The sequence below is a fragment of the Toxorhynchites rutilus genome, chromosome 1, assembly GCF_029784135.1.
Source record: "Toxorhynchites rutilus septentrionalis strain SRP chromosome 1, ASM2978413v1, whole genome shotgun sequence".
Classification (NCBI taxonomy): domain Eukaryota; kingdom Metazoa; phylum Arthropoda; class Insecta; order Diptera; family Culicidae; genus Toxorhynchites; species Toxorhynchites rutilus.
The window spans coordinates 97,581,329-97,603,447 of NC_073744.1; the positions used below are offsets into that span (position 1 = coordinate 97,581,329).

The following is a 22,119-nucleotide window of genomic DNA, read 5'->3' on the forward strand; positions in this document are numbered from 1 at the left end:
ACGGTATAGCTGGCGATGACAGTAGAATGACACATAAGAATAAATGGACAGCAGATATAATTAGCAGCAGAGAGCAATCAATAAAGCGTTATAAACAGTAATATAATATTCTTATTCATTCCGGGATTTATACAGTTATCACATCTGGCGACGAGGATGGGATAAAAATTCACTAGATTTACAGGTAAGGATTCTTAGATACGATCTAGTGGATAATTGAAATTTTATCATCAAAGCGAGGAAGAAAAATAATAGAAAGAAACAGAGAAAACGTGTGGTTGCTTTGATTCTAATAGGAATCTGATTTCATTTGTTTCTAGCAAAGTAAAACAACATCAGTGTAGTAGTGCGAGTCGGTGCATTGCACGACAAAGGTCCGATTAAGACCGTAACAGGCAGGAAGCCGTCAGGTCGTGGAAGACCGTAATAGGTAGGAAACCGTGAGGTCAGAAAAGACCGTAATAGGCAGGAAGCCGTCAGGTCGTGGAAGACCGTAATTAAACGTAAACGGAGAAGCTGAATAAGCCTGTTAAAGCGGAAAGCTGATAGGTCGGGTAAGACCGAAACAAATAACGAAAGTGTTTCCTAACTTGCATAAGTGCATATCTACATTTCAGCATCGGAAAACGTTTTAATTAAACCACCATGGACAAATGGGATATACCGCAATTTAAATTTAGATCGATACCAAACAGCATCATTCGGGATGAATGGCAAAAGTATAAACGAAACTTTGGATATATAGCAGCAGCCAATGAGGAAAAGGATAAAACCCGACTAAAGAACATTTTCTTAGCTCGAGCTGGGCCTGACGTGCAAGAGATTTTCTGTACGTTACCAGGAGCTGACGTTAACGAGAATAATGAAAACAATATTGATCCATTTCAAATCGTAATCGAAAAGCTTGATGAGTATTTTTCCCCCAAGCAACACGCTGCCTTCGAAAGGAATTCTTATTGGAATTTGAAACCGATAGAAAATGAGTCCATGAAAAAATTTTTGTGGCGTTCACTCGAGGTAGCTCGAAAGTGTGATTTCGGGAGCACATTAGAAGAGAGTCGTAATATCGCTGTTGTTGACAAAATAATTTTGTTTTCACCACCGGAGCTGAAGGAGAAGCTGTTACAAAAAGAAAATTTGACATTAGAGGATTTAACTCGAATGGTCAGTTCGTACGAAGCTGTGAAGTACCAATCAAAGCAGATGAACACAGCTATCGCATCATCGAGTGTAGATCGTAAAACATCTAGTTATTGGCCAGGAAATAGTGTGGATATTTGCAAGGTCCAAGGTTCGTCGAAAAACGCAACTGGTGAATGTTACCGATGCGGGCATAAGAATCATTACGGAAATGACCCTAAGTGTCCTGCTAGAGATCAGAAGTGCAACAAATGTAGTAAAATCGGTCATTTTTCTAAAAGGTGCCGTACTGTTGAGCGAATAACATTCCCTCAGAAACGAAACACGAATAACCCTATCGAGTGGCGGCCGAAGAAATCGAAACCAAATAGCATTATGCGAGTTCAAGACAACAATAGCGAGGAGCAGATACCAACACCTAATTTTATTTTCAATATTGGGAATGGTGACGAGTTTCTTTGGGTAAAAGTTGGAGGAGTATTGATCCAAATGTTGATTGATTCGGGAAGTGCCAAAAATATTATTGATGACAGGACATGGGCTTACATGCAAATCCATGGAGCAAGGATTGACAATTTTCGCAAAGAAACGGATCAAATTTTCCGTGCTTATGGTCGCGATTCAAAACCATTGACTGTAGGTGGAATGTTTGAGGCGGTTATTGCTATTGAGGATGCCGACAAGCGAATTGAAGCACACGACATTGTTTATGTAGTACAGGGAGGATCGCAACCCTTGTTAGGGCGATTAACTGCTACAAAATTAGGAGTTTTGTCTATTGGTACAATCAACATACATGGTACATACAATCTGATGTAAACCAGCTTATGGAGGAAAAGAGACCTTTTCCAAAGATTAAGGATGTCAAGCTTAAAATTCCTATCGATAGAACTATAACTCCTGTCGTGCAACATGTTAGACCCATCGCCACCATCATGGCCACCATCTCACGCGTATTGAAGATAAATTAACTACACTACTGACTACGGATATAATTGAGCCAGTTACTGGAGTCAGCGAGTGGGTATCACCGCTAGTCACGATCGTGAAGGATAACGAGGATCTTCGTCTATGCGTAGATATGCGGCGCGCTAATCAAGCCATACGACGAGAACACCATATGATGCCAACTATCGAAGATTTTTTACCTCGTCTAAAAGCCGCAATATTCTTCAGTCGGCTTGATATTAAGGAGTCTTATTACCAAGTAGAGCTCGAGGAAGATTGCAGAGACATAACGACATTCATCACCCATAAAGGACTTTATCGTTTCAAGCGGTTGATGTTCGGCGTTAGCTGTGCGCCTGAAATGTTCCAGAAGACCTTAGAGCAGATCCTAGCAGGTTGTGAAAATACAATTAATTATATCGACGACATTGTCATTTTTGGTAAGACAGAAGAAGAGCACGACAGAGCGTTGGGGCAGGTTTTAGAAACTCTTAAAGAAAAAGAAGTACTGTTGAACCACACAAAATGTATTTTCAAGACGACGGAGATTGAGTTTTTAGGACACGTCATCTCTGAAGAAGGCATACGACCAACTGCCAGCAAAGTGGAAGCGCTACAAAGGTTTCGAGCGCCGAAGACTGCCGAGGAGGTCCGCAGTTTTCTTGGATTGGTGACATACGTCGGACGATTTTTACCGGACTTAGCCACAGCAACCGCTCAATTACGAGAATTGACGCAATCCGGTAAACATTTCATTTGGCAAGACAGGCATCAAGAGTCATTTGAACGATTGAAAGAGATGATCAGTGATATTCATACATTGCATTTCTTTGACAATTCTTTGCGAACAAGAGTTATAACAGATGCGTCTCCAGTAGCTCTAGGTGCAGTGCTGGTGCAATTTGAAGGTATAAATGACAATAATCCTCGTGTCATCTGCTATGCAAGTAAAAGTCTTACTTCAACGGAGAAGCGATACTGCCAGACGGAGCGCGAAGCCCTGGCAATCGTTTGGGCGGTAGAGCGTTTATCAGTTTATCTTATAGGTCGAAAATTTGAGTTGGAAACGGACCATAAACCGCTGGAAGTAATTTTCTCGCCATATTCTAGGCCTTGCGCTAGAATAGAACGATGGGTTTTACGTCTTCAATCTTTTACATTCGAAGTTAAATACCGAAAGGGTTCAAACAATGTAGCAGATTCGTTCTCTCGACTGGTAGTAGAGGAAAACGCGGTGGAATTCGAAAAAGATAATAAGTTCCTTGTTCTGGCAGTTACGGAATCGGCAGCAATCGATGTTGGAGAGATAGAATACGCAGTGGACAGGGATAAGCAATTACAGTTGGTGGTTAATGCTATGCGATCTGGATCATGGACTCGGCAGGAAGTAAAGTCATTTGAGCCTTTCCGAAATGAACTAGGTCTTGTTGGAGATCTGTTAGTACGTGGGAACAAGCTAATCATACCAGAACAGTTGCGGAAGAGAATGCTGGATCTTTCACATGAAGGACATCCTGGTGAATCGTTGATGAAGCGTAGATTGCGAGATAGAGTTTGGTGGCCTCGAATGGATGCAGACGTCAGCACATATGTAAAAAAAACTGCGAAGGTTGTATATTGGTAGGATTACCTAGTAAACCGGTTCCAATGTCGCGTAGGATGGTGCCTGACAGACCGTGGGTTGATGTAGCCATAGATTTTATGGGTCCACTCCCATCAGGGGAATATTTACTCGTTATTGTAGACTATTTCAGCCGGTACAAAGAGGTGGAAATAATGGTTAAAATAACTGCTAAGGATACTGTTACTCGTCTCGACAGAATTTTCACACGCCTTGGATATCCTCGTACGATAACGCTTGACAATGCGAAGCAATTCGTGGGAAAAGAATTTGAACTCTACTGCAGCATACACGGCATAACGTTAAATCATTCTACACCATACTGGCCTCAAGAGAACGGTTTAGTAGAGCGTCAAAACCGATCTTTATTGAAGCGTTTACAAATAAGCCACGCTTTAGATCGAGACTGGAAGCAGGATTTGCAAGATTATCTAATTATGTATTATACAACACCGCATTCTTCGACGGGAAAGACGCCAACGGAATTGTGTTTCGGAAGAACCATTAGATCGAAGATACCATCATTGGAGGATGTTGAAACAACACCAATTAGCACCGAGTACACTGATCGCGATAAAATAATAAAATCAAATCAGAAGAATAATGAAGACTCGAGGAGAAAGGCTACAGAGTCATCGGTTGATGTAGGCGATACAGTTCTTATGCAAAATCTCGTTCCAGGAAACAAACTTACAACAACGTTCAATCCAACGAAGTTCAAGGTACTTAATCATTCTGGAGCACGGCTTACAATTGAGGACCAAGACAATGGAAGAGTCTTCGATCGAAATGTGGCTCACGTGAAGAAGATAAGTGATCAAAACGGATCACCAGGAAACATGCAAGACCAAAATGAGGATCCTCAAATGTTCGTGGAACCAAGCTCGGAGGACGATGAAGACAAACAAGGATTTCAAGGTTTTGATCTAGAGGACCAACAGAAAGATATCTCTCCAGGGCAGCAGGAACGTCGTGTTCGTCGGATTCCGGATAAATTTAAAGATTTTGTGTTGTGAGTAAATTGTCGAAAATTCGTAGAAAAAGAGAGATGTGGTAGTCCGTGAATTAATATAACCGCTGGGCTACGGTATAGCTGGCGATGACAGTAGAATGACACATAAGAATAAATGGACAGCAGATATAATCAGCAGCAGAGAGCAATCAATAAAGCGTTATAAACAGTAATAGAATATTCTTATTCATTCCGGGATTTATACAGTTATCACAGACTTGCAACGTCATGATATGGTGATTCTTCATCGCAAGGGAACGGACAATGTAGTAGCAGACGCTTTATCTAGGGCTGTCGAAGAGCTCATCACATCCAACGATCATGTCGGGTGGTACGCTAAAATGGTCAAAAAAATTCAGCAAGAACCTGAAAAATTCAAAGATTACCGAATCGATAAAGGAATCCTCAAAAAATTGATATCCTCGCCCGATGATCTCCTAGATTATCGGTTCTCCTGGAAAATCTGTGTGCCTGAAAAGCTTAAAGAGAAAATTATGGTTGAGGAACATGACGATAGTCTCCATCTGGGGTGTGAGAAAACACTTGCAAAAGTTAGAAAAAAATACTTCTAATGGTTAATGACATCCGCAATTACATTCGAAAATGCACCATGTGTAAGCATAATAAGCCCGCACATCGTTCACAACTTCCAGCACCTGGGAAACAGAGAATAACAACTAAACCATTCAATAATCTGGATTTGAATTTTATCCAATCACTTCCACGCAGCAAAAGTGGGAACGTGCACCTTCTTGTAATAATGGACCTGTTCTCAAAATGGTCTATCCTTATTCCTATCAAACGAATCTCAGTAAGCATAGTGTCAAAACTTCTAGAAGAAACCTGGTTTCGACGATACTCAGTCCCAGAATTCATTATCACAGATAATGCATCTTCATTCCTTTCCACTGAGTTCAAAGCTCTGTTGACCAAATACGGCATACAGCATTGGACTAATTCAAAATACCACAGTCAATCAAACCCTGTTGAAAGATTGAATCGCACTATAAACTCGTGTATCCGCTCGTATGTGAAGCAAAACCAGAAACTGTGAGACTCTCGTGTTTCTGAAATTGAATATTGTCTAAATAGCACTCCACATTCTTCCACGGGATTCTCACCATATAGAATTCTTTTCGGACAGGAAATTATAGGTAAGGCGGACGAACATCGGATAGATAGAGATGAGAAGATAATAACGGAAGACGAAAGAATAGATAGGAAAAAGTATATCGACCAGCAGGTTTATTCCATAGTAATTAAGAATTTACAAAAAGCTCATAACAAAAATATTAAAACGTATCACTTGCGATCAGACCAAGCCGCCCCAGTTTACGATGTTGGCCAGCGAGTTTACCGGCGCAATCGTAAACAATCCTCAGCGGTAGCAGGATACAATGCGAAGCTAGATGCCTTATATCTTCCGTGTACGGTCTTAGCCAGAATCGGGACAAGTTCGTATGAGCTGGCCGACGAAACAGGGAAGCCTATTGGCGTATTCCACCGCCGATTTGAAACCTGAAAATTAATACCAGTCTTGTGACAGTTGTTAATATCAAAATAAACAACATTTGTATAACGACCACAGTCTGACAGATGTCAATTGTATAACAGTTATAACAGCTTCTAACGAGGGGTACAACCCTTTCCTTTTGCAAATGAATAAAGAAGACAAACGTTTAATTTTCAAATGGCCAAAAAGAATCAAATCATCTTTTTCCTACAACGTCATAGTTCTAAAAAATGAAACAAATACATTAATTTCATTTCAGATTCCTCAATCGATAGTTGAAAGAGCCGGATGCTTATTGTTCGCGTCTCTGCTACAAATCGAAGCTGGTGAAGTTTTTTTTCCCCTCCGCCAAAGTGCCTTTGGTTTTTTTTGACGTAGGACTACGTCTAACCGGAAGATATAGGGGGTGAAATGGAAATCTAGGCACTGAACAAGTAGGAAAAAATGCAAGATTTGGAACGCTTATAACTCGAGCATTTCTCAATAGCTCGCAAAGGTTTTTGCATCAATTGATAGGAAATATATCTACGCATCTATCATAATGAATAACATTTTATTTTTCTTGAGATAAATAATTGAATAATTGTGAAATATCAAGCATTGTCAAAATGCACTATGTGCCCATTTTTGATTGGTCCATTTTGTGCTCCTCAAATCGTACCGACCAAAACGGGCAACCAAAGCAGCAGCGAAATAGAATGAAGCACGATTGGAAAGGAAAAAGAAAAAAATGAACGAAACATTGGTCGCAGTCTCACACATGCGTAATTCTCGAGCCAGCCAGTCAGCTTAAAAATCCCCGATCCGCTGCCATAACGATCATTCTCATTCAAACCGTACACCACATCGGTTCGCATCACAACACATCAACAAACCAACCCAAGCAGCCATGTCTGGACATGATAAAGGAGGAAAAGTGAAGGGAAAGGCAAAATCCCGCTCGAACCGTGTTGATCTGGAGTTCCCTGCAAGGGTAGCTAGGCCGAGCGTGTTAGTACCACTGCACCATTCCACCTAGCCGGCGTTATATAGTTTCGGCCGCCGAAGTGATCGAGTTAGCTGGCAAAGCTGCTCGCGACGATAAGAAAACCCGCATCCGGAACAGAACACATTCGGTTCGGTGGACATCAAGACAACAGGCAGTTGCAGCGAGTGGCGAGTGGCAAACGCAATCGCAAAACGGCATCAGGTAGCAGAAGAAAAAAGTTTGTTCTTTATACAAAGTGCTTTGATGGCAAATCCAGAACAAGGCGGCATCGAGGGCGTTCGAAATGGTTTTTTTTCAAAACCACGAGTACTAAGTTTTCTAAATTGGAACCATTCCATAAAACAAGGCGCTTTTCAGGGCCATTAAACCTTCCATAAAAGAGTTTAGGAAATACAGTTCAATGCTTTCTAAAACATTATCCCAAATAATAATAAAACACAAATTGATATTTTCATAATTTGTTTGTCAGGATATGATGAGTATGTGAATTTGGCAGTTGTTCTGAGCTTATTGATTTTCATCAATTCTTAAATTGCTTCTAGATTGAAAGTACAGTAATTTACACTTATCTCGACATTTAGCTAATTGGACGGACCTGTAATGTGACATATTTAGTTGGACATTTTTGTAAACATAGAGTTCGGGGTCCAAATTATGACCCCACATTGAAAGTCGACACTGTACCACTGTCATCGCAAATGTTCAATTACAGGTTAAAATTACCTCCAATCCGATACTGAGTGGTGGTAATGCGACGTGCCATTGAATGTAATTTACTGTAAAATATGTCACAAGCTGGATGGGAAGAAATTTTCCAACTGTGAAAGCTGTGGCGAGTGGCAAATGCAATCGCTAAACAGAAAGGTTTAGCCGAACAAGATGGGGATATCGAGTGATAACAAAACAATAAACTCTTTAGATTGAAGATAATTTTGTGATACTGAAAAGGACCCTTTTTAGCCTGCATGTGAATCCAACGAGCGAACAAATCGTAATGAATGTATTTTTTCGCCATCGCTCCCTTTTAACGCTGATTCGTTCGTCTCGTTGGACTCGCCCCTCTGGCTGAGTCTGCCGATTTGTCTCTATCCTGTGAGTGTGTACCGCTGGAGTATAAAACACGCGGACCCCAAAAAAATATCTTATTTTTTTTCAAACCGTAAACCCGTGTGGTTGTACGGCATCGGCATCGTAGACGTAACAAAGGAGGACAAGTTAAGGGAAAGGCAAAGTCTCACTCGAACCGTGCAGGTCTCCAGTTCCCTGTTGGTCGCATTCACTGATTGCTCCGCAAGGGTAACTAAGCCGAACGGATTGGTGCCGGAGCACCAGTATACCTAACAGCGATTATAGAGTTTCGGCCGTCGGAGTGCTCGAGTTGGCTTGCAAAGCTGCTCACGACAATCAGAAAACCCGCATCAAGAACAGAGAGGTTCGGTTCGGCGCTCATCAAGGCAACAATTAGTTTCAGTGAGTGGCAAAGTGTTTCTCCGGCACGTCGCATTAAATGTAATTTACTGAACAACATGTCACAAGCTGGATGGGGAGAAATTTTCCAACTGTGAAAGCTGTGGCGAGTGGCAAACGCAATAGCTAAACAGGAAGGTTTAACCGAACAAGATGGGAATATCGAGTTATAACAAAAACACAACACCAAAGGTTCTTTTCAGAACCATCAACATATTCATAAAGAGTAAACAGTAAACTAATCCATTTTTCACGTAGGAGAAGAAAATAAAACAATATATTTAAAATATATATTTAACAAAAGCTGTCCCCTTTGTATAGTCCTACGTCACTCCGGTTATGTCCCCGACATTACCCACCCGTCTTTTTTCTTTGACCGTTCGTGGCAAGATAAGTGCCGTTAATACCCGGAACAGCGAGGAAGCAGCACCTCTCCGGCAACGCCGGACCGGCGACCTGTGAATTGGTTCCAGCGGCATCGATTTCATCATAGAGAAGTATAATCAACAACAACTTTTGCCGTCACGCTATTGTGTTTACCTCGTAGCGTGCGGTGTTGTATAGCTTCGAATAGGGGTGTTCAAGGTTGTTCGGACACCGCAAATTAGTATTTTGTTTTTTTTTTGGAAGAATTTTTTTTTGAGATATATATATATTTATATATTTTTCTTAAATTTAAGTTAATTATTAGTCTAAGTTAGTTTTAAGTTGAGTTTTTGAGCGCGCGTGCGTGTGTGTGTGTGTGTTTTTTTTTCATAGACGGTTGCGCACCGTTTGCGCAACCGTTATGACATCTACCGATGCCATTGTTGCGCGGACGCGCTATTATCAATCGACCTCAAAGGGACCATGGGTTGTTTTCTTTCGGCCCAAGGGAAAATCGTTGAGAACTCTTGATATTTCAAGAGATTTGCTGCGTCAATTTTCGGGCGTCTCGATACATAAAGAGAGACCGGATAAACTGCGTGTAGAAGCACTGACTTTTGATGTGGCCAACAAGATTGTTGACCACGAAGCTTTTAACAGGGAATATCACATCTACATCCCTTCTCGAGAGGTGGAGATAGAAGGCGTAGTAACCGACGCGAGTCTGAGTGTCGATGAATTGAAAAAAGCTTCGGGTTCTTTCAAAAACTCGATGATAGGTGATCTTGTAAAGATCCTGGATGTTAGAAACCTGCATTCGGCATCTTTGGAAGAAAACAAAAAAGTTTATAAGCCCTCGCACTCTTTTCGGATTACTTTCGCAGGTTCTGTTCTCCCAAACTATGTGAAAGTAGAAAATATTTTTTTCCCAGTGCGCCTGTTTGTACCACGGGTTTATAATTGTACCAACTGTAAAAAGTTGGGACACTCGTTTAGCCACTGCGGCAACAAATTTCGTTGCGGTAAATGTGGCGAGAAACATAGTGAGGATTCTTGCACACAAACAGTGGAAAAATGTATCCACTGTGGCGAGAATCCTCACCCTCTACAGGAGTGCCCGAGGTACAAACAGCACTCCGATAAAGTGAAGCGTTCTATCGCTGGACGCTCCAAGCGGACTTATGCTGAAATGCTAAAGACCGCATCAGCCGCTCAAGATGAAAACCAATTTTCGGTTTTGTCATCTCAAGAATCGGACTCTGATTCTGATGAGGGTCATATTACGGCTGCACCAGAATCTTCAATAAAGGATGAATCATCAAAAAGAAAGCTCTCTTCACCAACGGTGCACCGTAAGAAACCTAAAGTGACCCTCGGAAGATTGTCTAATTCCAAGGGTAATAGTAATAAAAAAACGAATCCGAAGGCTCCTTCTCAGCCAGTTCCTGGTTGCAGCAAGGATTATACGTCATTACCCAGAGAAGAGAGAAATAAAAACGCTGCTCCTCGAACTTCTCGTAGAAAATTCGCGTCTAATCGAGGATTGATAGGTTTTTCGGACATTGTGGACTTCATACTAAACACGTTAAAAATTCAAGACCCCCTCAGAAGCTTTATTTCTGCCTTGCTTCCATCTTTAAAGTCTTATCTTAAGCAATTGACTGCTTCATGGCCCCTCCTTGCATCAATCATATCATTCGATGGATAATTCCCCTAGCGTAGTAGAAGATATGATCAATGTGCTACAATGGAACTGCCGTAGTCTAGTGCCAAAACTAGATTCGTTCAAATTTTTACTTCAAAATTATGATTGTGATATATTTGCCCTCTCTGAAACATGGCTTTCTTCTGACACTGAACTCAACTTCCACGATTTTAACATTATTCGCCTGGATAGAAATGATTCTTATGGAGGAGTACTTTTGGGGATCAAAAAGTGCTACTCTTTCTATAAAATTCCTCTCCCAGCTCTATCAGACGTCGAAATTGTCGCGTGTCAAATAACTGCAAAGAGTAAAGAACTTTGCATAGCTTCAGTATACGTTCCTCCAAATACTAACATTAGCCGTAGTCATCTTTGGAATCTAGTCTCGATTCTCTCATCCCCAGTTCTAATTCTGGGTGATATGAACTCTCATGGTACTGGGTGGGGTGATCCTTATGATGTCGACAGAGCGGCTATTTTTTACGATTTATGTGACGATTTCAACTTGACTATCTTGAACACTGGTGAAGCGACACGAATTCCAAAACCTCCGGCTCGAGAAAGTCGTCTCGACCTTTCTTTTTGCTCAAGCTCGTTATCATTGGATTGCCAGTGGAAGGTCATCAATGATCCCCATGGTAGCGATCACTTGCCAATCAGTATATCAATCAAGTGTAGCCCGCAATCCACTGAACCATCTCGAGTTCCATTTGATCTAACAAGGAACATCGACTGGCAAAAATTTGCAACGGCGGTAACAATCGGTGTCGAATCAATAGATATACTTCCACCATTGGAAGAATATCGATTCTTTGTCGATCTTGTAAAGATCCTGGATGTTAGAAACCTGCATTCGGCATCTTTGGAAGAAAACAAAAAAGTTTATAAGCCCTCGCACTCTTTTCGGATTACTTTCGCAGGTTCTGTTCTCCCAAACTATGTGAAAGTAGAAAATATTTTTTTCCCAGTGCGCCTGTTTGTACCACGGGTTTATAATTGTACCAACTGTAAAAAGTTGGGACACTCGTTTAGCCACTGCGGCAACAAATTTCGTTGCGGTAAATGTGGCGAGAAACATAGTGAGGATTCTTGCACACAAACAGTGGAAAAATGTATCCACTGTGGCGAGAATCCTCACCCTCTACAGGAGTGCCCGAGGTACAAACAGCACTCCGATAAAGTGAAGCGTTCTATCGCTGGACGCTCCAAGCGGACTTATGCTGAAATGCTAAAGACCGCATCAGCCGCTCAAGATGAAAACCAATTTTCGGTTTTGTCATCTCAAGAATCGGACTCTGATTCTGATGAGGGTCATATTACGGCTGCACCAGAATCTTCAATAAAGGATGAATCATCAAAAAGAAAGCTCTCTTCACCAACGGTGCACCGTAAGAAACCTAAAGTGACCCTCGGAAGATTGTCTAATTCCAAGGGTAATAGTAATAAAAAAACGAATCCGAAGGCTCCTTCTCAGCCAGTTCCTGGTTGCAGCAAGGATTTTACGTCATTACCCAGAGAAGAGAGAAATAAAAACGCTGCTCCTCGAACTTCTCGTAGAAAATTCGCGTCTAATCGAGGATTGATAGGTTTTTCGGACATTGTGGACTTCATACTAAACACGTTAAAAATTCAAGACCCCCTCAGAAGCTTTATTTCTGCCTTGCTTCCATCTTTAAAGTCTTATCTTAAGCAATTGACTGCTTCATGGCCCCTCCTTGCATCAATCATATCATTCGATGGATAATTCCCCTAGCGTAGTAGAAGATATGATCAATGTGCTACAATGGAACTGCCGTAGTCTAGTGCCAAAACTAGATTCGTTCAAATTTTTACTTCAAAATTATGATTGTGATATATTTGCCCTCTCTGAAACATGGCTTTCTTCTGACACTGAACTCAACTTCCACGATTTTAACATTATTCGCCTGGATAGAAATGATTCTTATGGAGGAGTACTTTTGGGGATCAAAAAGTGCTACTCTTTCTATAAAATTCCTCTCCCAGCTCTATCAGACGTCGAAATTGTCGCGTGTCAAATAACTGCAAAGAGTAAAGAACTTTGCATAGCTTCAGTATACGTTCCTCCAAATACTAACATTAGCCGTAGTCATCTTTGGAATCTAGTCTCGATTCTCTCATCCCCAGTTCTAATTCTGGGTGATATGAACTCTCATGGTACTGGGTGGGGTGATCCTTATGATGACGACAGAGCGGCTATTTTTTACGATTTATGTGACGATTTCAACTTGACTATCTTGAACACTGGTGAAGCGACACGAATTCCAAAACCTCCGGCTCGAGAAAGTCGTCTCGACCTTTCTTTTTGCTCAAGCTCGTTATCATTGGATTGCCAGTGGAAGGTCATCAATGATCCCCATGGTAGCGATCACTTGCCAATCAGTATATCAATCAAGTGTAGCCCGCAATCCACTGAACCATCTCGAGTTCCATTTGATCTAACAAGGAACATCGACTGGCAAAAATTTGCAACGGCGGTAACAATCGGTGTCGAATCAATAGATATACTTCCACCATTGGAAGAATATCGATTCTTTGTCGATTTGATGTATAAAAGCTCACTGGAAGCACAAAAAAGAAAAGTTCCAAGTGCTCCGTTTAAAAGAAAACCAGCCACTCCTGGCTGGGACGATGAATGCACAAAATTGTATTTGAAAAAATCTGATGCTTTCAAAGCTTTTCGTAGACATGGAACATCCACACACTTCGAGGAATATTCAAAGCTTGAAATACAGCTGAAACAATTAATTAAAGCAAAAAAACGCGGTTACTGGCGCAATTTCATTGAAGGTCTTTCTCGTGAAACCTCAATACGTACCTTGTGGAGGGTAGCTCGCAACATGCGTAACCGCTCATCTACCAACGAGAGTGAAGAATACTCCAACCGATGGATATTCGATTTCGCGAAAAAGGTCTGTCCAGACTCAGTTCCAGCCCAACATACTCTTCGAGAAACGTCTCCGAGCAGTGGACCTCTGGACGGACCATTCTCAATGCTGGAATTTTCTATGGCTCTTCTTTCATCGAACAACTCTTCACCCGGAAGCGATATGATTAAATTCGTTCTTCTAAAAAATCTTCCCGATATCGCGAAAAGACGCTTGCTAGACTTATTCAATACCCTACTAGAAAACAACATTGTGCCACCCGAATGGAGACAGGTCAAAGTAATAGCAATTCAAAAGCCTGACAAACCAGCGTCTGACCATAACTCATACCGTCCGATTGCTATGTTCTCGTGCATTAGAAAATTGTTGGAGAAAATGATCCTTCGAAGACTCGATCAATGGATCGAGACAAATAATTTGCTATCAAGTACACAATTTGGGTTTCGCAAGAGCAAAGGAACAAACGATTGTCTAGCGTTGCTTTCTACAGATATTCAACTGGCCTTTGCGCACAAGGAGCAATTGGCTTCAGTATTCTTGGATATTAAGGGAGCTTTTGATTCGGTTACCATAGAAATTCTGTCAGACAATCTGGACAGATGTGGACTTCCTGGAATTTTGAATAACTTTTTGTACAATTTGTTGTCAGAAAAGCGAATGAACTTCACCCTTGGACAACTGACAACTTCCAGAAATAGTTATATGGGTCTACCCCAAGGCTCATGTCTGAGCCCCCTTCTTTATAATTTTTATGTGAAAGATATTGACAGTTGTTTGGCAGAACAATGCACGCTTAGACAGCTTGCAGATGATGGTGTGGTTTCCGTCAGAGGTCTCCATGCCGAAAATTTGCAAAGACCATTGCAAAATTCCTTAGATAACTTGTCTTCTTGGGCAAGGAACTTAGGGATCGAATTCTCGCCGCAGAAAACCGAACTGGTAGTGTTTACTCGAAAGCGGTTCCCAGCCCAATTGCAACTTAAGCTTTTGGGCAGAAGCATTACCCAATCATTGACTTTCAAGTACCTTGGTGTCTGGTTTGATTCAAAATGCACTTGGAATACCCACATTACGTATTTGAAGCAAAAATGTCAAAAGAGGGTCAACTTCCTCCGCTCGATTTGCGGCACGTGGTGGGGAGCTAATCCGGGAGATCTCATAACACTTTATAAAACAACTATTCTATCCATTCTGGAGTATGGCTCTTTTTGCTTTCTCTCAGCAGCTAAAAGTCACCTTCTAAAACTGGAACGAATTCAATATCATTGTCTGCGTATAGCTCTTGGCTGTATGCACTCAACGCATAACATGAGTCTCGAGGTTCTGGCAGGAGTAACTCCTCTACAGAACCGATTCTGGGAACTTTCTCTCAGAATACTGGTGAAATGCGGAGTCACGAACACACTTTTGATTGAAAACTTTGAAAAAATTCTTCATCTAAATATACAATCTCGGTTTATGAGAATTTACCACCACTATATTTCGTCAGATATTTGTCTTCCATCGTTTACTCCAGACCGTGCTCACTTCACCATCAGCAGTTCCTCAATTGAATACGATCTGTCGATGAAACAAGCAATACTTGGAATCTCAGATCAGCTTCGATCAACTTACATTCCCCGTATTTTTAACCGAAAGTACTCAAAAGTCAATTGCATGAAAAGATACTTCACTGATGGGTCTCGCCTCAATGGATCCACTGGCTTCGGTGTTTTCAATGAAAATTCGAGCGCCTTCCGTAAACTGCAGGAACCTTGTTCCGTTTATGTTGCTGAGCTGGCAGCAATCGACTTCGCATTGGGGATGATCTCCAACAAGCCTGCAGACCATTACTTCATTTTCTCGGATAGTCTCAGTTCGCTTGAGGCTCTCCAGTCGATGAGAACTAGTAGGCACCCATCTTATTTCCTCACAAAAGTGAGGCTGCAGATGAGTGCACTGATCGAAAGATCTTATAAGATAACCTTTGTATGGGTCCCCTCTCATTGCTCAATTCCTGGCAATGAGAAGGCGGACACTCTAGCAAAGGTGGGTGCCCAGGAAGGCGAATTGTTTGATAGACAGATTTCATACGATGAATTTTTCCAATTACTGCGTCAGAGTTCCCTCTTGAGTTGGCAAACCGATTGGGACACTGGAAGTCTTGGGCGGTGGTTATATTCAATTATTCCAAAGGTTTCTTCGAGAGCGTGGTTCAAAGGTTTGGACGTAAGTCGTGACTTCATTCGTGTAATGAGTAGACTTATGTCCAACCACTACTCGCTAGATGTGCACCTCCACAGAATAAATCTTGTTCAAAACAATGTCTGTCGGTGTGGAAACGGTTACGATGACATCGATCACGCAGTTTGGCAATGTACGGATAATTACGCAGCCAGAGAGTACCTTTTGAATGCCCTTGAGGTCCAAGGAAGACAACCCTATGTTCCTGTTAGAGACGTGTTGGGAACTCGCGACATCTGCTATATGCAGTTGATCTATATGTTTGTGAAACGGTCTAGTATAAGAATTTAATGCTTTTGTGTTTTTTTTCTTTTTCGTTATTAGTTTGTTTGTATTGTCCCCTCATCTCACCGTCGCCCACCCTCGACAGCTAGTCGAACACCAGATGCTATCCCTGGTCATTATGCACAATGCTACAGTGCGTGCGGCAACCCTCGGTTGAGACAATGATACCTCATATCCATATCCCTAACCTGACCCGTTCCACAAAAATTGTTGCCCCTCTAACCTCGAGTAAACCGCGAGTAATCGGTCGAAACCTACTAAACATAGATTTAAGATGAAATTTTTGCGGCTCCGCAAAGCTTATGCGATTGAGCCTTACAAATAAACGAATTGGAAAAAAAAAAAAATTAATTTCAATTTTTGTTGGGAGAGACGACGGGGTATTGTAACCTTCGGTCACTTAAGACCTTTGTAGCTTCGCCACAAATCGATGCGCCAAAATCTCCACTGTCTGCTTTGCATCTGGGGACCGTAGGACATGGAAGAAGTGGTGTGAACGTTGTAGGTGTGTGTCCAAGTGTTGGTCAGCTCGCACAACTTACAACTTGATAGGACAATTATGTGTCCGGTCTCTCGACATTTTATTTGTTCTCGGCTTAAACTGTGCTCTTTCTTTCTGTCGTCGACTGTCCTCGAGAATAGAAGTGCGCGTCGTGAATGTAAATTTGTATAGATAATTGTTGCATGTTCAAATTCATAATCAAGTGTTTTTTGTAGGTTTAAAAAAATACAATTAGTTTTAAAATATCAATAATATCAATATATATATATATATATATATATATATATATATATATATATATATATATATATATATATATATATATATATATAATTATGGAATCACATCACAAAACAAGAATTAAACATGGGCATTTATTTCTATTCGTGATCCTTACAAAAGGGTCTTAAACAACTAGTGCCTAAAACGTGACTGAATGCTCGTTACAACTTGCTGATGCTGTCCAGTTGTTCTTCTACCTGGTCTACTTTCTACCTGTTCTAGCGGTTCTTTGGTAGTGGTGTCATAAGCGGCTTGGTGCGATCCTTAGTAATGAAGGTGTGGCTTGATGATGTCATGGCTCGGTGATAGCGTGGCGAGAAAGTGATGTTGGCGTTTGTTGGCTAAGCGTTATCATACGGGTCTGGTGCATAACTCCTCCGGCGGAAAATTAAAGGACGTCCTCGGACTGTGATTTTGGCTTCGAGGGGTGTTTACTTCCAATTTCAATGACTACATATCCTTTATGGAAACACATGAATAACCATATCAGTTATAATCATTGTTATGATCGACAGTCGTTTGATGATAATCAACCACAATCGTTAGTTCATGAACCAAGTAGTTTTCATCTTTGATGTTCCATTTACAACACTGTTCTGGAAGGCATCATAAAATTCTGTGACGTCACTGATGAGCTCTCGTGGATTATAGTTGCCTTATGTGCTTCAGGATAGTTCTCGTCTCACCAAATGTGCTAGAGAGAGTGGTTATTCTTCAGTTGTTTTAAGTAAATAATATTTGGCATGTCGATTTGTTTCAGAGATTTTTAGGGTGTAGAGCGTCAGATAACTTTGGACTAAAATTTTCTGGGTGGCGGAATTCAGATATTCGGGAGATTCGTGCGTCTTCCACTTCTAGGATGTCGTTGAGTGTGTGTTCGGTGACCCTCGCATTTTCAGCGTCCCGAAATTCAGCATTTTCTCTTCTTTCCGTATTGACCGTTTGCTTAGGCTTGATATCGTTTTGTTGAGCATATCACCACTTGAACAACGTTTCGAAGCTGGATGCTCGCTATTTGGTTTTGAGAACATTCCTTACTTATCTCATTATATTGAATGTATGAATTTGATTGATTTAGATTTGATTTAGAGTTTACAATTTTTTTTTATAAATTTATGATAAAAATCTATCCTGAGAAATAGAACCTATTTTCTTATTTTATCTTGTTTAGATAATCTTTTTGTAATTATTATGAATTTTAATTCTAAGAATGTTTATTATGTCTAAAAATTACAATTTACATATTGATTTTTTTTTGTGTGTCATGAGCATATTAGTTATATTGCTTAGTTTACAAGCTATTATTTTAAGTTTTATCTCTTAAACCTTAATTTATTAAATTCTTCTTACTATTTCTAGATTTTTTTTTAATTACTTTTATTGAATATTGTGAAATGAGTTATTGGTGTATTGAAGTATTACATTTCTGTCTACTATTGTGATAATGTTTTGATATTTTGGTAATATTGTTGGTTTATTGTATCTGTAAAACAAAATCTGGTCGTTTGAAGTGTGGGAAAAGTGTTTTGATGGTATCTGCTTTGGCGCTGAATATCCTGAAATGAAACAATATCTATAATAATTAATTGGGTTGTTGTAAAATGGGACTGATGAATCAACCGAATTATCATCCGTATTAGTCGTATCATTCATTTTCTGGTTTGCTAGACTATTTCTCTTTTGCTGTATATCATTATCTGTAATTGAAAAAAATTATGTTATTACAGGTAATTTTTATGTGATCTCTGAGTTTTGTGTTTGGGTTTTTTTTTTTTTTTTGAGATAATAATTTGAGGTCAATTTTCGTGAATTAGATGGGTTTTCCAACATTGTGTAGAACTTTTTCGATTTAGGGGGGCAGGTATTTTATCATTGACGGTTCAGTTTCTTATAGTCCTTAACAATTCGGGTTTCACGTTTACCTGACGCGTCTGGGTTTTGTTTTGGGTAGTATCCAAATAGAGGATGGGTTCTGTCCAATGGATTTTCTGATTATTCCATTTTCTAAAATTTCCCTCATTTGTTTTTCTACATTCTTTTTGAAGGCGGGTAAGTTTCTGCGGGATGTACCATAGATTAATGCGTTCTCTATTGCCGTAATTTTGTGTTTTATTGTGGGTAGTATTTCTGTAGTATTTCTTTCGTTTGGTTTCAAAAATGGGTTTCGATTATCCAGGATAATATCGAAGAGACAATCCTTTTCAATTTGAGGCAGGTAGTCTGTGAGGATGATTTTTGATGATTATTGATTGTCAATTGAATCCTTTTTCTCAATGGGAACAGGGTTGATTGTCTCGAAGTTATTGATTTTTAGTTCAGCGGGGACTCTAGGAGTGGTGGTGTGTTTTATTGGTTATTACCTCAATTGTAGATTTCCCATACTTGAAATTATATAGTCCGTGTTCAATTCTTCTTTATCATTGTAACTTTTGACAAGTTGGTACCAACCAATCGCTGTCCTCCAACGTATGGATTTAAATGGTATGGGAAAATGATTTCTCAGAAGGAAGATATTTCTTGAAGGGGTATGAAATGTAATCAATAATCGTAATCGTTTTCGCCTTATTGCTTGCGAGGAATTGTGAACCTAGAATGTCATCAAAGAAATCGTGAATTTTAGTTCAAAGTATTTGTTGTGTACGATAAAAAATGTTAGCTGTAGTCTTATTACGATCTAGCAACAAATTTTAACCGATATCTTCTCATTTTCTGGATTCGATGTTTTGTCGGTTGCCTTCGAATCGTTTAATGCGTTAATGTTAAACGTCGATTCGGTTTTCATAGACGATACACTATCACTGTACTCATTGTCACACGTTCGTTAGAAGCTGTGAATATGTTGTTTACTGTTGTAATTATTTTTGGGGTTGAAATTGTTCACGTTGAATTTTTTGTCGTTTCCAATTTTGAAATAACGGGTTCGCTTAAACTTATTTACAAAAGCGTGTGCTGATTTCATATTTTCAGGCCTGGCAGCCCATGTATATTCAAAATATGGTTCATTCATTCCTGCTATGAATGCAGCTAAAGCGACTTCTTCGATGGAGGAATTGATCGCTTCCCAGTGTTTGTTATATTTTTGATTTTGTTGTGCTATATTTTAATATTTTGTACTTATTCTTTAATTTTATTATAGTATCGTGTCATTGAAGTTTTCCAGAGTTAGCTTTTATAATAAGATAGCTCTTGACGGTCGCCAAGGACGTTTATGAGAATTTCTTTCACGCCCTCAATGGTTTGGGGATTTTCAGCCAGGTAAATGATGTCCTTTGCTTTATCTTTTGTTTTATTTGAGATAATCACGAACAATTACATTGATTCTACGGAACCATGTTTTTGAAAAGAGTTGAGGTGCATTCAGCGATGGAGGGCCACCCCGAAAGTTGTTTGCAATATCCTTCAAACCATGGGATGGATTTGATCAGATCGGGAATCTTAAATAACTGGGCGATACTGACCGCATCTTATACAGTTTGTTTTACTACAGTTTTCATGTAACGTTGTGATAGAGCATCCAATAAACTTCACTGTTGAGTTTGCTGCCTTTGTATGCCACTCAGAGTTACAGCGAACTCTGCCATTGAGCTATTAGCTGTTCCATTTTAATAATCATGAAAAGAAAAAAAAGATCGCCTATATGGTAGTGCGAACTCCCTAGAAGCACACTGAAAGTGTTGATTCGCTTCCGTGAACAACGTAAGGAAATTATTCAAATTCCGCAAACTTATAGCACACTCAACGATGCGTCTATCTGGTAGTGCACTATCGTATTGGTGTCGATTCACTACAAGAAAGGACAACTAGAATAAAATACTCACAAATTTTGCTGCTGTCATCTGCGTAGGTTCGCAGTGCTCGCTTGCGCCGAGCTTTGTAACAATGCGCTAAGTGTTTGTTGCTACTGTTCCTGATTATGTTTCCTATCTTCCAGCATTTGACCCAGCATAGTAGTTTTAATAATCATAACAATAAAAAAAATCGCCTATCTAGTAGTGCGAAAACTCTCTAGAAGCACACTAAAAGTGTCGATTCGCTTTCGAGAACATCATAAGAAAATTATTCAAATTCCGCATACCTATAGCACACTCAACTATGCGTCTATCTGGTAGTGCGCTATAGTGTTGGTGTCGATTCACTACACGGACAACCAGAATAAAATACTCACAAATATCGCTTTTGTTGCTGTCGCTTGCGTGGGTTCACAGTGCTCGCTTCCGCTGAGCTTTGCGACGATGCGTTAAGCGTTTGTTGCTGCTTTTCCTGATTATTTTTCATATCTTCCAGCATTTGAGCCAGCGTATTAATTTTAATAATCTTACTATAAATAAAACCGCTAAAAAATAAAGCGCGGTCGTCGTGAACAGTCGTAAACGGTCGTAAATGTTCGTATTCTTGACGTAAACACAAACATAGTGAGAGAGTGAGCAGTGAGCAGCTGCGATGCGTTTTTTGTGTGAGAGAGTGTGTGCGACTGCGTGTGTTCGTTTGCGTGTACATTTGCGTGTATGTGTTTGTGTGTGCGTGTGTGTGTGTTTGCGTGTACGTGTGCGTGTGCGTTTGCGGGAGTGTGTGTTTTGGTTAGTTGGTTGGTTGATGTAATCAAAAACAGTGTGAGAGAGTGAGCAGTCAGCAGCTGCGATGCGTTTCTTTGTGTGTGAGACTGTGCGCGTCTGCATGTGTACATGTGTTCATTTGTGCGTGCATGTGCGTGTATGTGTTTGTGTGTGCGTTTTTTTAGAGCAGCGAGTAGAGAGTAGAGAGAGTGGAAAGGAGAGAGTAGAAAGGAGAGAGGAGAGAGTAGAGAGAGTAGAGAGTAGAGAGAGTAGGGAGGAGAGAGTAGAGAGTAGAGAATAAAGAGTAGAGAGTAGAGAGTAGAGAGTAGAGAGTAGAGAGTAGAGAGTTGAGCCGTGGAGCTGCCGGCCTAGAATAGCACTTCGGGTCTACGTCCCTGTCCCTGTCGTAGAAGGCGACTAATCGGGTGACAACGCGAGTAAGGGCGCGGTAAAGCCTATGGAGAATGCACGGGGGAAATACCGTGTACAGGAGCAACGAGAGGAGTGCCGAGCACATCAGGATCGAAGCCAGTAAGATCCTGATTACGACATACTGGTATGACATGGAAAACGGACAAGACACGAAAACGGATAACATGCGATGCTAA

General features: G+C 40.5%; 1 protein-coding gene across 1 annotated transcript; it reads left to right on the forward strand.

The window, feature by feature from the left end:
- Window positions 1–645: 645 nt before the first annotated feature.
- Window positions 646–4,725, forward strand: LOC129761222 (uncharacterized). The gene is made up of 3 exons (XM_055758938.1): window positions 646–1,851; window positions 2,060–2,831; window positions 4,391–4,725. The coding sequence occupies exons 1-3, from the start codon at window positions 646–648 to the stop codon at window positions 4,723–4,725; spliced, it is 2,313 nt and encodes a 770-aa protein (XP_055614913.1).
- Window positions 4,726–22,119: the final 17,394 nt, after the last annotated feature.

Bases quoted from the DNA above. Each gene is read 5' to 3' on its own strand.
- LOC129761222 (XM_055758938.1), top strand. From the start codon at position 646: ATGGACAAATGGGATATACCGCAATTTAAATTTAGATCGATACCAAAC. The intron at 1,852-2,059 runs GTAGTACAGGGA...GCAACATGTTAG, and splicing joins AAGCACACGACATTGTTTAT to ACCCATCGCCACCATCATGG. The intron at 2,832-4,390 runs GTAAACATTTCA...ATCTCGTTCCAG, and splicing joins ACGAGAATTGACGCAATCCG to GAAACAAACTTACAACAACG.